This window comes from Pleurodeles waltl, chromosome 3_1, assembly GCF_031143425.1.
Source record: "Pleurodeles waltl isolate 20211129_DDA chromosome 3_1, aPleWal1.hap1.20221129, whole genome shotgun sequence".
NCBI classification, from domain to species: domain Eukaryota; kingdom Metazoa; phylum Chordata; class Amphibia; order Caudata; family Salamandridae; genus Pleurodeles; species Pleurodeles waltl.
In genome coordinates, this window is record NC_090440.1 from 935,067,423 (window position 1) to 935,082,411 (window position 14,989).

The window sequence follows — 14,989 nt, forward strand, 5'->3', positions numbered from 1 at the left end:
TTTTTACAGAATAACTGTGAAGGGTGAGGAAAATCCAGTAGAAACACTGAACGAACCGTCAGTTCAGATAAAGTCTGTAGTTTGATTCAATATGCATTGCAGGTCACAGAACTGATTTTAGCGCTCAGTAGACCACTAGTTACTCTACAAGGACTACACACAAGAATCACAATGTACTATTCCTTTACAAAGTACATTTTTACAGACTCACCTTTTGTGTAACACCATGTTACCAAGTTTCAGGTCTCGATGAACAATATTTTTCTGCAAATTAAAAAGTGCATTTAATACATTTAGAAACAATCAGAAAATACACATTTAAATCCACAATTTGAGAAAGACATGCAGAATCATCTCAGACAGTCAAGGTTTGCATTTTCCCCAGCACGTCTGCACGTAATTCAGTGGAGAAAATCTATAATCATTACAAGAATTCAAAAAAAATAAAATCAAGCTTAGCTTAGGGCTGTTTCACTAGAGTCAAACATACCAGCCTAGAAGAAAGACAAGAAAGACTCATGAGATAATACTCACCATTATATACAATGTAAAAGTACTACTGTGTTCACAGTAAGAAAGAACGTGGTCTAAAATTAGTCTAATCTGTCAAATTGAATATACTGTCCAGTTTGAAATACAGACCAAGTTTTCAAATTGGCTCAAAACAAACGGATCTGAAAAGGAACAAAGTGGCTTGGAAAATTCACAAGTAGAGTTTCTTAAGACCAAAAGGATAATTCACCTTGATTGTTTCAGACTGTCAATAAGAAACCTGGCCTCATTTGGGAGTGTTATTAATGAAGCAGAGAACGAAAAGCTAAGACATCTGCCTGGTCCAGTCCAGGATTTGAGGGAAAACAGGCATAAACCGTAGCGATCTACAAAGTGCTGAAAAGCTACAGCAAGAAAGTCTTGGGTGGGAAGAGTAAGGTGGGATCCAGGCAAGATGGCAGACGCAAGTTACGGCGGCTTGAGCCCGGACCCACCATTCGGGACCATGACTACAGATATGTGGTAGCCCCATAGACATTGTGGGGGAGTGCGAAAGCCCTGCTGACCCGGCGGTCCCCCTCATTTTCGTCACCTGGAGTGCTAGACATAATAGTAGTGACCACGTCAGAGGTGAGGGCTCCTGAAGGCGGGGCCAAGAGTTGCGGCTTAGCTCGTTAGACCCGCTCCACCGCATTGAGCCTCTGTTGATGAGTGGGTGGCCTGGCTGCACTACAGGGACCTCTCTGGTTCACCGACACCCTTAAGGAATCAAAGAAAACCTGCTGCACCCTCGAGAAAGCCTGGCGCAAGGACCACACCGCAGATAACATGACTGCCCTCAAGAACGCTACACGCAAACACCACCAACTGATCCGCGCCGCCAAAAGAAATTTCTTCACAGACAGACTGGACAAAAACAGCCACAACAGCAGAGAACTCTTCAACATCGTCAAAGAGCTCTCCAACCCTAACGCCAACGCCATCACGCCCTCACAAGACCTCTGCAACTCCCTCGCCACCTTCTTCCATCGTAAGATCACCGACCTACACGACAGCTTTGGACACCAGACCCAGCCAACCACCACAGAACCTACAACTCCAGCCATCACACTCAACGCCTGGACTAACATCAACACGGAAGAAACCAAAGCCACCATGAACTCCATCCACTCCGGTGCCCCCTCAGACCCCTGCCCACACTTCATTTTCAACAAAGCCGACGACATCATCACCCCGCACCTCCAGACCATCGTCAACAGCTCGTTTTCGTCTGCTACCTTCCCAGAGAGCTGGAAACACGCTGAAGTCAACGCCCTAATGAAAAAACCTACGGCAGACCCAAGCGACCTGAAGAACTTCCGCCCCATCTCGCTCCTCCCATTCCCTGCCAAAGTCATAGAGAAGACCGTCAACAAGCAACTTACCAACTTCCTTGAAGACAACAGCCTACTCGACCCCTCTCAGTCCGGATTCCGAGCCAATCACAGCACAGAAACCGCCCTCATCTCAGTCACAGACGACATCAGAACCCTGATGGACAACGGAGAAACAGTCGCCCTCATCCTCCTCGACCTCTCGGCTGCCTTCGACACCGTCTGTCACCGCACCCTAATAACCCGCCTCCGCTCCACAGGGATCCAAGGACAGGCCGTGGACTGGATCACCTCCTTCCTCTCCAACCGCTCCCAAAGAGTCTATCTCCCACCTTTTCGCTCAGACCCCACCGAGATCATCTGTGGCGTCCCACAAGGCTCCTCGCTCAGCCAGACTCTCTTCAATGTCTACATGAGTCCCCTCGCCGACATCATACGCAAACACAGCATCATCATCACCTCCTACGCCGACGACACTCAACTGATACTTTCCCTCACCAAGGACCCCACCAGCGCCAAGACCAACCTGCAAGATGGAATGAAAGACGTCACAGATTGGATGAAACTCAGCCGTCTGAAACTGAACTCAGACAAAACGGAAGTCCTCATCCTCGGAAACACCCTGACCGCCTGGGACAACTCCTGGTGGCCCACAGCCCTTGGCACCGCACCGACCCCCGCAGCCCACGCACGCAACCTCTGTTTCATCTTGGACCCACTTCTCACCATGACCAAACAAGTCAACGCTGTATTGTAGTGTGGTTAGTTTTACGTATACTTTGCGCATTAGCTTCAGGCTTTAGGCCTTTGTGCACTTTGCCCTGAATGTATTTTATTCATTTGCTGACAGCTTAGAGCCTCTGTGCACTTTGTTCTAAATGCTTTTTATTAGGCTTCGTACTGTTATTTTTCAAATAGCCAGTTCTACGGTGTTGTTTTTTATTCATATCACACTGTTTTGCCTACTTCAGCACTGGAGTTCTCCATAACATATTCACTCTGTGCTTCAGCCAAGGATACAGTCTGGTACATTGCCGATAGACGTGGTAGGAGTTTAGATTTGGCATTCCTGCGTAGGGACATTTTGTGATCACGATGACATGTTAGTTATAAAATCACTTCCTTGTCCCAATACATGAAAGAGGGAGATTCCGACCAAAGACCCACAGCTAGACGCTGACTGCCTCGTTGCAGATGCTGAACCAGATCACAGGCCTTTGCTCAGGTATGAGGGTGTATGTCTCCCCGGTGATTCGGAAAGGCAAGCTAGAAGCTTAACATGCTGTGCTCTAAATAGAACAAGCAGAGGGAGAGTAGAAACTGTTAGGAAATAGGATAGCTTTATTCTTATGTTTTACTCTCCTGGTGACTATATCAATCCTACTATGTTGTATTGTTCTGGTTATTGCGGCTCACGCCTTATTATCTAAAATACAGTCGTTTTATTAAAACATTATATAAAACTTATACTGTCTTTGTCATTTGTATATGAGATCATATTGTAAATGAGAGTTGGTTCGGATCTGAGTGACCACGACTTCCCTGAGAAGTTCCAAAGATGTCATGCGCTCGGCTGCCTAATCAGTTCTTCCCCGTGGGAGAAATGAGGCACTGCTAGTTAGCCGGAGCAAAAACCGGATTTAGGGTGACAGAGTTCCTTACACGTGGGTCAGACTCAGTCCCCCACACCGTTATCGATCCTGCTGCCTAGAAATCCAGTAGTCTCATTTAGGATAATGAGAGCCCACGCGACATGGCGCCGCCAACGATTGGTCTGGCTCTAATGTTTAGGTCCGACTGACTCTCTCGGTCTCATATATATTTTTTGACTCCTCGGTTCCGTACGCGGAGACGTCCGTGGGACTGAGGGTTTCCGCCACCACGGGATAGGTACGTCCTATTGCTTACTGGTTGGTTGTTCAAGCTAACTTTGAAAGGAAAAACCCCGATATTGGTGTGCCTTCTCTGACCTAGAGCTATTTTTTTTTGCAAATGCCGAATCCTAATGTAGTGAATATAGCAATCAATATGCGTCACCCGCTCACAGGACATCTGATAGCACATGGACTAACAGTCCAGGGGGGTCCAGTCACTTTTGTGGTGGATGCCCATGCAGCCTATAGGACAGAACTTTTTTATTCTTGGGTCGCATTTCCAGCAGTTGATGGGGGTACAAATACTTTTCATGAATACACTGTTGCGAATGCCCCTGTACAATACAGGGCTTACGCTTATTTAGAGATACCTCTATCTTATCAAGAACACCATAATTGGCTTGATGGCGCCCTCCCACATACAGTAACACAAGTGAGGTTAGGTCCGTTGAGTAATGATGGTCCGACCTGGCCTTTATTGGCTACTTACACACCATATCCTGCGGTTGCAAATTTGGCAGTGGCTGATGTGCGTCGTTTATATATAGACTTAGCTACAACATACAGAAGACTGGTTCAGTTTGTGATGCAGACATTAAATACTAATGCAGCGCGTGCTGCTCCAGCGCACCCACAAGCAGTGGTTCCGGGAATCAATCCGGCCACTGTACACTCAGTTATGGGCAAGGTACCGGCTAAACGTGAGGAGACTCCATTTTGGCTGGCGCAAAAAATTAATACGCTGGAAGCAGTATTTCCCCATACGGGACCTCAGGATAAACATAGAATTTTTGACGATGTGTTTGCCGTATGGGATGGTTCCTCCGGTGGACCTTTGCAATACCTGGGGCACGGTGTTTGGCGCGCTCTATACTACAGCACACGGTACACCAACTTTAGCTAATTTACCGGAAGTGCTTAAACAAATTCAAGATGAATATGGGGCTGCCCCTGCCTTGGATTTGGGCATGCAGTTAATGGGCAATTTTGCCGCAGTTTCTTCTATTATTTTGAGTAATCTCAAGGTAGAGGCAGTAGCACTAGCCGTGCGAATGCGTCTTCGGGATGTTCCGCAGATTGATCAAGAGCGGGAACTTCCGCGAATAATAGCGGAGACATATTCAAGTATTGGTCGCGATAGCCTAGGGGCTAGACCGCAGAAACCCCAATTGCAGGGTAAAAATAATAAAGATAATGCTAAGCAACAGCAACCTGAGGGTACGACAAAGCGCTGGGAAAAGAAACAGCAAACACCTAAAAAAGATGGGGGACAGTCTCCGCAACCGGAGACCCCGCAGAATAGGTATAATCTCAGGAATAGGGATAATTTGAAGACGCCTGATAGATATCAATATACTGATACACGCCAATCTCGTTCCTTTCAGGACTCCTCAGAGAAGAGAAGTGAGAGAGGTGGGCGGTCAGAGCGGAGGACGGAGTACGTGAAACAGAGACAGGATTCACAACGCTCAGCGGAGGTTTCTGTTAAACAAGAAGAGAAACCGCTGCAACAAAAACAGTAATTTAAAAAGAAGAAAGTGGCAGCTGTCTCAGTTAGACATGCCGCTCAAGAAGAGAGTTCTCTTGACGAACAAGACATGGGCGTTAGCACGGTTAGACAGCGCGGCAGAGGTCACAATAGTTCGCCGGAGTCTTCTAGAGCATCTGGAGGTGAAAGCAACTGATGACTTCATACAAGTCGAAACGGCGGACATGCGAGTCTCTGATCCTGATAGAGTATATCAAGTGACTCTACGATTAGAAGGGGACATTGACCGCATTTTACACGCCATCTTTTGGGACCATGTGGTAAAATCATATGATGTTCTGTTGGCCGAACAGGATTGGCCACCTGACTTTGTTCGTGACTGTCCGGTTGGGGAGGATGTTATTGTACCTTCCTTCTCACCACTTGTTCCGAGAGAGCTAGCGGAGTCCTATGGTAAAACATGGGCTCTAGCACAGGCTCCTGCCCTATATAGAAATAATGTGGGGTGGGATAGACAATCACCTTATCATGTAATTCCAATAAAGGGCACCCTCAGCCACAGCCGCAGTATCCTATTAAATTTGAGGCAAGGGCATCGGTTCGGAAAATTCTTACACAATTGGAGTACCAGGGTGTAATTGAGCCCTGTGTCTCGCCGATGAATAATCCCTTATTTCCGGTTGCTAAACCGGACCATTCATATAGGATAGTGGTGGATTACAGACATTTGAATAGTCACACACGCACATATGCAATACAGAATTCACATAGCACAGCGCTTATGAACAATATAGTGCGTAAGAAATACAAAACAACGTTGGATATCTCGAATGGATTTTTCTGCCAAAATATAGCGCCCGAAAGTCGGGACTATACCAGTTTCAGTGCGTTTGGCTCTCAGAAAAAATGTTGTCGTTTGCCTCAGGGGTATAAGAATAGCCCAGGACTGTTTTCGGCTCGTGTGACTGAAATGCTGCACGAGTTGGACCCTGAAGCGTTATCATATGTTGATGACATATATCTGACAGACGATGAGATTCTGCAACATCTAAGGCGCGTATCGCGCATTGTTGTGGGGTTTGCTGATATTGGCTATAAGTTTAATTTTAAGAAATCAAAGATTACCTTCCTCAGCGTCATTTTCCTGGGATATGAGTTGTCGAGTGAGGGCAAGAGCCTAGTGCCACATTTTTTGGAGAAATGTGCTTTATTGCAGCCTCCTAATACGGTTCGGAAGCTCCAGTCATTGTTGGGGTTTCTGAATTTTGGCAGAATTTACATTCCTGACTATGCTACTCGTATAAAACCCTTATACGAACTGATTCGCCCGAATTTTGAGAGTAGATTTTGGACGATTGGGCATACACACATACTGCAAGAGTTACAGACTGATCTCTTAGCAGTTAAACACTTACACACACGGGACAATAAGACACATTTAGTCATCAGGGTAAAACCTGGGGCTGTTGGGTTTACGTATGTCACCTTTAATGAGGGTGAGACGGTCCCGATTGCATACAAGTCCCACTTGTATTCTGCTGCATGTGCGGTGGTGAGCGGCACTATGGAGGGGGAAGTGTTCTGCCCCCGACATACTTGTACTAAAACCTTGGGAGATTGCACGGCAAAGCTGGCTGAGCTCAAAGCTCTATTGTTAGCGTTGGAGCACAGAGATCCATCGATTTTGACCTTGCTGGTCTTTGACTCCTACTACTGTGTTCAGTCTTTCAATGAATATCTGCACTATTGGAAGTTGAATGGGTTCAGAGATTCTAAAGGCAACACCATTAAACATAAATTGTTGTGGGGTAAGGTTGCGGATCTAAAAGAAACGCTTCCTAAGGTCCATGTTGTGCATACACTTGGACACCAGCGCGTTGGAATACACGTTGCTGGGAATACTTTGGCTGATGAAGCCGCAAAGTCGGCAGTGGCTGTCGCCACTGTGGCCGCAGTGACTCGTTCGAGTTCCAAACCAGACACAGAGATTTCGGCTGCCATAAAAGCTACGGCTGATGGCACGCCGTTTCCTAAAGGATTTCCTTCTAAATATAGTTACTGCTTGAGTAGTGTGCTAAATGCTGTTGTTAATATTCCAGGCATTGGTGTACGTGAAATTCCCAATAGAATTGAGAGACCTCGATTAATTTCTGCAGCAAATGAAGGGGTGGCACCTGCACATGCTGGTGTGGCTGCCACGATTTCACTTTTACAGGCTTGTTACTGGTGGCCTGGTCTCTATAAAGAGACGAAGCAGTATGTCCTTTGTTGTGACGTCTGTCAACAAATTAAAGCATCGTCGGCTAGGCGCCCGCAGCAGACGCCCCTTCTGATTTCAAACAAACCATTACAGTGTGTGTACTTGGACCATTGTGGTCCGCTGACACCAGATAGAGCATACAAATATATATTGGTTGCTGTAGATTCGTGCTCCAGATTTGTGTGGGTATGGCCTCAACGCTCGGCTGCGCTCGGACTGTTATTAAAGATTTGCGCATCTTTGTCGATACATTTGCAGTTGCGGCTTTTCATTCGGACCAGGGCCCTGCTTTCGCCTCGAAGGCATTCAGGGACACCATGGCTTCGCTGGGGGTCCAACTCCAATTCTCGTCTCCATTTCATCCCGAGGGAAATTCTGTAGTGGAGCGTTTAAATCGTGATTTAAAGCAATCCTTAACGGCCAGGGTTATAGGTACGGGTCGTGGTTGGCTAGCCCACCTATATGGAGTACAGAGAGCACTTAATAACTTGCCTAGACGGTCACTGGGGGGTCGTACTTCATATGAGTGCCTGTTTGGAACACGAATGTATGTTCCTGATCTAGATGGTCCTGGTGTGGAGGCGGCAGTTACGCCCTTTGACATAAATGATCGTGTCACTGTTTTGCAGGATTTACAACAATTCTGTGAAGATAACTCTTCTGCAAGTGCTGCCTCCTCAGGAATGAAGGATAAGCCAGTAACACCTACTGGTTGGATACCCAGGATTGGGGATCTAGTGCGTGAAAAGGTTGCAGTAAAGAAAGAATTTGGTCCTTCTTATCGAGCACCTGTCCCTGTGTTAGGGGTGAGCGGCACGAGAACTGTGATTTTACCGCCGCTGCAAGGGGCCAAAGGAAATCGCTTTGTTTCTATTGATAATGTCAAGTTACAACATGTGGCCGATTCTGCACAGCAGACCAAGAGGGACACCCAGTAGTTCCGGCATCCCTCTCACTACTGGGGAAGAAGTCCCGCTGCAGGTGATTTACACCGACGCTGTTTCCTCTCCGAGCTTGGGGAGGGTGGAAGATGATCTTGCGATTGTTCCACAGACAACGATTAATATGGAATGTTTTGATCAAGTTGCTGTACGTTCTACTGATGTTTCTGAACATGTGGTTTATAGCGTGCCTAGGAGAGAGCCTCCATCTGCTTCTTTGTTCACAATTGCACCTTTTGCAAGAACTGCCTCTGGCTGCTTCAACGACGCTGATGAAGCAGTGTCCAGCTCCTCGTCCTCGATGTCTTCTGTCCAAGGTCCACGTAAGCTGCTGAGTTGGCTTAAACGCACATATTTTGTTTTTCCTTGGAACTATTTGTGGCTTTTTATGACTGTAATGACTCTTTTTTTATGGTTGGGATTTGTGGTTACTTTTTTTTCTAGTAATACATGGTCATTTTCTTCCTGATCGATCTGACATTGAGCACGTGGAGACTGTGTTGAGACCACATTTTTCGTCTCATATGGTTCGAAGAGACTTGTCCAATTGAACATTTCTGCAATACCGATTCCGGATGGGATTGTGTGGGATAAAGTAATGTTTGATATATATGGTCCCACTGAATTGATTCAAATACCGTATGTCCTCAAGTTATCAATGAATGATATTGTTATACCAGGCATTGTTTCTGATGATTGGGATGTGAAGACAGTAGATTCTATGCTAACGGATTTGCAATATTATACTGTCTATGACTATGTGAATGCTACTTTTAGTGAATTTACACATTGGGTCCAGAATGGTACGCTTAACGCTTCATCGTTACATCCGGGCGGGTGGTTATTATGGCCTGTAGACACTAATCAGTGTCATCAATGTTTTGTCACCTCTTCAGGGGGGTTCAGGACTAGTAGGGCAGACCCTTGTTACATTTCACCAGAACATGCTGATATTATAACTACGTACAGCGTGGGGAAGCTTTGTCAACAATGGTTGAAGTCATCCACGCTGGATGCAGTTAAGTCACATCTCAAGTTACTGTCTAATGGTACTGATTTACAAGATTTTTTGTCAGGTCCCAAGGAAGAAAAGGTTTTTATATGAAGTTTATAATGAGATTTGGAAACTTTCACAACAGGAGGCTGCAGCCCGGTTGAGGCAGATTGATCAAGAAAATATGCTGCAGACTTTGTCTGTTGTTGATAATGGCATGCATACCCTTTCTGACCGTGTTTACACAATTGACAGCATTGTTTCCTCTGCTATTGACATTATTAAATCAGACATGTCTTCTTTATATCATGGGCAGAGTCAAACGCGGTCCATCATGCAGCTGGGTTGGACTCTTCAGACCTTGAAGGCGGGTCGCGTTCCATGGCAGCACATTCGTGCCAGAGAGATCTTTATCTCCTTTAATTTGACTCGTCAACAACAGTTGATGGCTAAAAAGGAAGCGACGTATGTTATGTTGAATATTGAGAAATTGGAGAAACTGCCTTTCACAGTGGCTGAGATTCCGTCAGCTGAGTGGTTGAAGCATGGGGTTATTAATTTGCCTATCTCCACTCTGCAATTTACTTCTTGTTTGAAGCACATTCCGGTGGGTAGATATGAACTATTGGGAGACAGTTACATACACGAGGTGTGGGAGCTTCCCTTTCAATACAGATGTATTAATGGTTTGAGGGAGGTTTTTCTTAGCGGTAGCGAATGCGAAGCTTCTGTCAGCCATTCCATGGTTTGTAAACAGCTGTCCTTACACGGAGCGTGTAACGCTTCGATTGCTAACTTAGCTTGTTATTTAAAGGGTGTTCCAGTCCCGGTTATTAAAAACACTTTCCGGGTGCTTTCTAACGGCAGTTACGTTGTTCTTAACAGCGAACGCTGCTGTGGCATGCGTGCCGGCATAGTTTACGTTGTCGTTGTCAACAAGGCCGTTACGTGCTGCGGGAATGTGTTGTTTCCCCCCACTCAAATTAGGGAGGTAGCGGACATCTGGCCTCATATTGCTACTTCCAAGGTTGATTTCGACAAGTTGAGTCGGCTGAAAGCTTTATTGTTTCAAAAGCATGTGGCCCTTACATCTGCTAGCGAGACCTACGCACTTCAGGTGGCAAGGTCATCGGCGGAGATACAGTCCCTTTTGAATACTAACTTTCCAAGTCACTTCGGTGAACTTGTGGGACGTATATTTAATGCATCCAGCACTGCTGGTATTGCTAATTTTTTCAAAGCCGTTGGTTTCGCTCACACCTTCTCTTCCATATTCGGTTTGATACCTTCGGCTATACACTCTATTTTCGGAAGCATTTTTGGGGGTTTCGCGATTACTTTGGCTTTGTTGGCTGGAGTCTTGCTATTGTTGCTATTTTTTCGCAATGTCTGTCCCGCCACGACGAGATCCAATATTGCTGCTCCCGTCAGCGCAGCTGTGTCGTGAACGCATGATGCAGCATTTTGGAGCTACACTCCTGGGCCATTTGGAGTGTGACTGGTCTCTGTCTTTCAGACCGGTTTTGGATTGTGTGCAACCCGTGTTTCGGTGCCTTTGGTGCTCATTTGAACATGCATTGGTTTTCTGTCTCTCACTGCAGCGCCCTCCAGTGGTCGATCCTGATCTGTTGATGTTCCCGATAAGGGCTCATTCCCAGACTTGTGCACTACGGTTGCGTTTGCTTCGTGAGGCGGTTTATGAGATTCCCTTCCTGGAGGAAGATGGTATTGTCTCTTTCATTGGCCCTGCACGGGGTGCCGCCCTGAATGGTTTTGGGGCTTTGGAACACACCTGCTCCATGGTACTTTGTGGCGTGGATCTTCCGATATTAACATATATCGAAGTGGAGGAGCTCCTACGTTCTATTGCTTCTGTCTGACAATTGGATTTTTTTCTTTGGCAAAATTGACACTATATTGAATTTGGCTTTATCGTCACATGTTTCCTAAATTTATGACTTTGTCGTCTTCTTACCTTGTCGAAATATATAGTTTATGTTTGGGGCATGTTTTTATGTTATTGGAACCACTTGCTACCGACAAGGGGAGGGTGTAGTGTGGTTAGTTTTACGTATACTTTGCACATTAGCTTCAGGCTTTAGGCCTTTGTGCACTTTGTCCTGAATGTATTTTATTCATTTGCTGACAGCTTAGAGCCTCTGTGCACTTTGTTCTAAATGCTTTTTATTAGGCTTCGTACTGTTATTTTTCAAATAGCCAGTTCTACGGTGTTGCTTTTTATTCATATCACACTGTTTTGCCTACTTCAGCACTGGAGTTCTCAAAAACATATTCACTCTGTGCTTCAGTCAAGGATACAGTCTGGTACATTGCCGATAGACGTGGTAGGAGTTTAGATTTGGCATTCCTGCGTAGGGACATTTTGTGATCACGATGACATGTTAGTTATAAAATCACTTCCTTGTCCCAATACATGAAAGAGGGAGATTCCGACCAGAGACCCACAGCTAGACGCTGACTGCCTCGTTGCAGATGCTGAACAAGATCACAGGCCTTTGCTCAGGTATGAGGGCGTATGTCTCTCCGGTGATTCGGAAAGGCAAGCTAGAAGCTTAACATGCTGTGCTCTAAATAGAACAAGCAGAGGGAGAGTAGAAACTGTTAGGAAATATGATAGCTTTATTCTTATGTTTTACTCTCCTGGTGACTATATCAATCCTACTATGTTATATTGTTCTGGTTATGGTATAGGGGGGGGACGGCCAGGGGTACCTAATAGGGGAGCAGATCAGTGCCCCCTCCCTCCTCAGCTGATTAACTCCACATCAGCTGAACAATGCCCCCCCCTCACCCTGCTAGATCCTGTGGCCATGTGGAGGCACCAAAATAAAGGAAATAAGGTGCGCTGAGCAGCCAGACTGCCCCCCACCCCCCTTCAGAGTGGGTGCCTTGGATGTGAGGACCGCTCGCATCTTATTGCCTCGTGGGGGAGGGTACCACACTGCTCATGCCCCTCTCCCAGAAGTAACTCCTGAATACAGCAGAGAGGAGGGGTGGTCTGATGATCGACACACCCACCCCTTCTGACATCGTGGGTGCCCTGGTCTCCATGAATGAGCAGAGGGAAATGATCCAGTATCTTTCTTCGAGCAGTGGCAGACTCAGGTAGTAGACCCGGTGACCCTTTCCTCGCATTACCAAGTAGAGCGTGCACACAGAGTCCTGACGAGTGGACCACCAATGGGGTCTCCCATCCAGACCTGTCCTACTTTGTCTCCTGAATTTCAGAGACAAAGATACTGTCCTGCGAGCAGTCCGCATGTCTGACCCCAATCATCATGAAAACGCACGCACCTTCTTCTTCCCTGATTACATCTTACAAGTGCAGTTCCAACGGCTTTCTTTTCTTGGGGTCAAGAAGCACCTGCAATAACTTGGGCTCACGTATTCCCTACTGTACCCAGCAAAGCTTAAAGTCATTGTCAATCAGACAACTTCAGTTACTTCTTTACGGAGTCTACTGATGCCTGGGACCAGGTAGAGCAGCACCGATACGAATTGCCCACTCAGACAACTCCAGTTCAGAGTCCCGGCAATGAGAAACAGCGGCGTAAACAAAGGCAGTGTAAACAGGAGGGAGCTCCCTCCCCGGCGCACACCTGACCTCTAAGTGCCGCTCTTCCCTCCCTACCCATCACAGGGACTCGCAGTCAGACTCTGGATCAATTACCTCGCTTACCAGCCACTCCATGTCTCTACCGCAAGTCACTCCTCAAACGGCAGACCTCCAGGCATGAAACCTGCAGAATACTGCTTATGACACCCATGCTCCTCCCTAGGGCCTACTGTGCCATTTATTGTCTTAGTTACCGTTATCAGTCTCCTTAGGGGCTACTCATTCACTCGTTAGCACTGGCCTACATTACCTCACTCAGTGTATACCATACTATTAATAGGTCAGAAGGGCCTCCCAAAATGTTGGACCCTTGCATGCTCTGCCAATGATTTAAATGTAATCTTCAGCGGTTGATCACATTACCCACCCCCCTCCCCTTCCCCACTGGATAGATTGGCACCGGTTGAACGTACTCCCCTTCCATGACTTCCACATTTTATGACTACATCGCAAGCCCTTACCTGGAATGTGCGGGAATGGGGACAACACACAAGTGGCACTTAATTCAGCAATACATAAGCCAGCATAATGGACATATAGCCCTTCTTCAGGAAACTCATGTGGCCGGGAGTGAAGATGTACAATTACACAAACGGTGGTGTGGGCAGTTTTACTGCACTACATTCTCTGGGTTTGCTTGAGGGGTCTTCATCTGGGTGCACAGTACTGTACCATTCAAATGCACCACTGTGGAAAAGGATCCTGAGGGCAGGTAAGTATTTGTGGAAGGCCAGCTTGATGGCTGCCCACTCTTATTGGGCAGTATATATGCGCCCAACCAGCCTTCTTAGCCCACCTATCCGTGACTAACGAAATGGGAGCATATACAATGGTTAATTAGAGGGAGACTTTAATAGTGCCCTTGTCCGCTTGCACCCCCGTTGCCGACTTCCCCTGTAGTAGCGCCTACTGCAAACCTCACGCAATGGCTCACACACTGGTCTCTCCTTGAGAGCTGACGCGCCCTTAACCCGGGCACTAAAGACTACTCTCATATTACTCCCTTTCCTATGATTTGCATGCAAGACTGGACCAGATACTCTGCCTTCCAGCCATACATGCAAAGGTGGAAACCGGGGAATATTTAGGCCGGACCTTTTCCGATCCTAACCCCTTACAACTGCATTTGGACTGGGGAGCCCCTCAACCACTGATTCCTACCTGGCGTCTTCAGGCAGTGTTCCTAGAGGATAGTGCGTTTCGTGACTCCATCCAGAAAACACTTGTGTGGCGTAAAACTGGGCCACAGCAACGTCCAGGGTTCCAGACTGGGAGGCACTAAAAGTGGTGCTCCGAGGCCACTGTATAAACACAGTAGTGGGTGTCAGGGCGGATGTACATAGAGAACTAATAACTCTTGAGCAGGCGCTAGGCAAGCTAGTAGCGGATTCCAGCGCAGCTCCTGACAACTGGCACGCACTGCCTAATTCTAGGAACCGCCACGCCCAATTGATTACTTAGCTGCGGAGTTATGATTTCCAGGCCTATCAGACCAGGATGCATGTGTAGGGCGACAAATCTGGTCGCCTACTCACATGGCTTCTTCGCAGTGTGCACCCCACCAAGCCGATCACTATGATTAACCAAACCCCAGCTCATACAGTCAACTAGCCAACTAGATATCTAAGCCATGTTTACCTCTTACTACAAGGCACTCTACAACCCACCTCACATTGACCAGACCATTGCTATACAGGCCTTTATGAGCAATATGTAGTTGCCAACACTTGATCAACTCATCAGCGAGGAACAGAAGTTGCCCCTCACGGAGCAGGAGTTGAGAGCGTCCATTGGTGGGTAAGCCATGGGTAAAACCCCAGGCTTACACAACCTTGCAGTAGAGTTTTATAAAGCCTACAACAACATTCTTGTACCTAAGTTGTTAGAACTGTACCAAGCAGCTCTCACAAGGTGAGATTGCCAAGCACA

The 14,989-nt window shown here is 46.8% G+C and overlaps 1 protein-coding gene across 3 annotated transcripts in view; it reads right to left on the reverse strand.

The window, feature by feature from the left end:
• The window catches only part of STK40 (serine/threonine kinase 40), a 354,611-nt gene that overhangs the window by 137,668 nt on the left and 201,954 nt on the right, over positions 1–14,989 (reverse strand). For all 3 annotated transcript variants that reach the window (XM_069223947.1, XM_069223948.1, XM_069223949.1), the window contains exon 7: positions 212–264. In XM_069223947.1, coding sequence (XP_069080048.1) covers positions 212–264 — 53 coding nt within the window. The remainder of the gene's footprint in view (positions 1–211; positions 265–14,989) is intronic.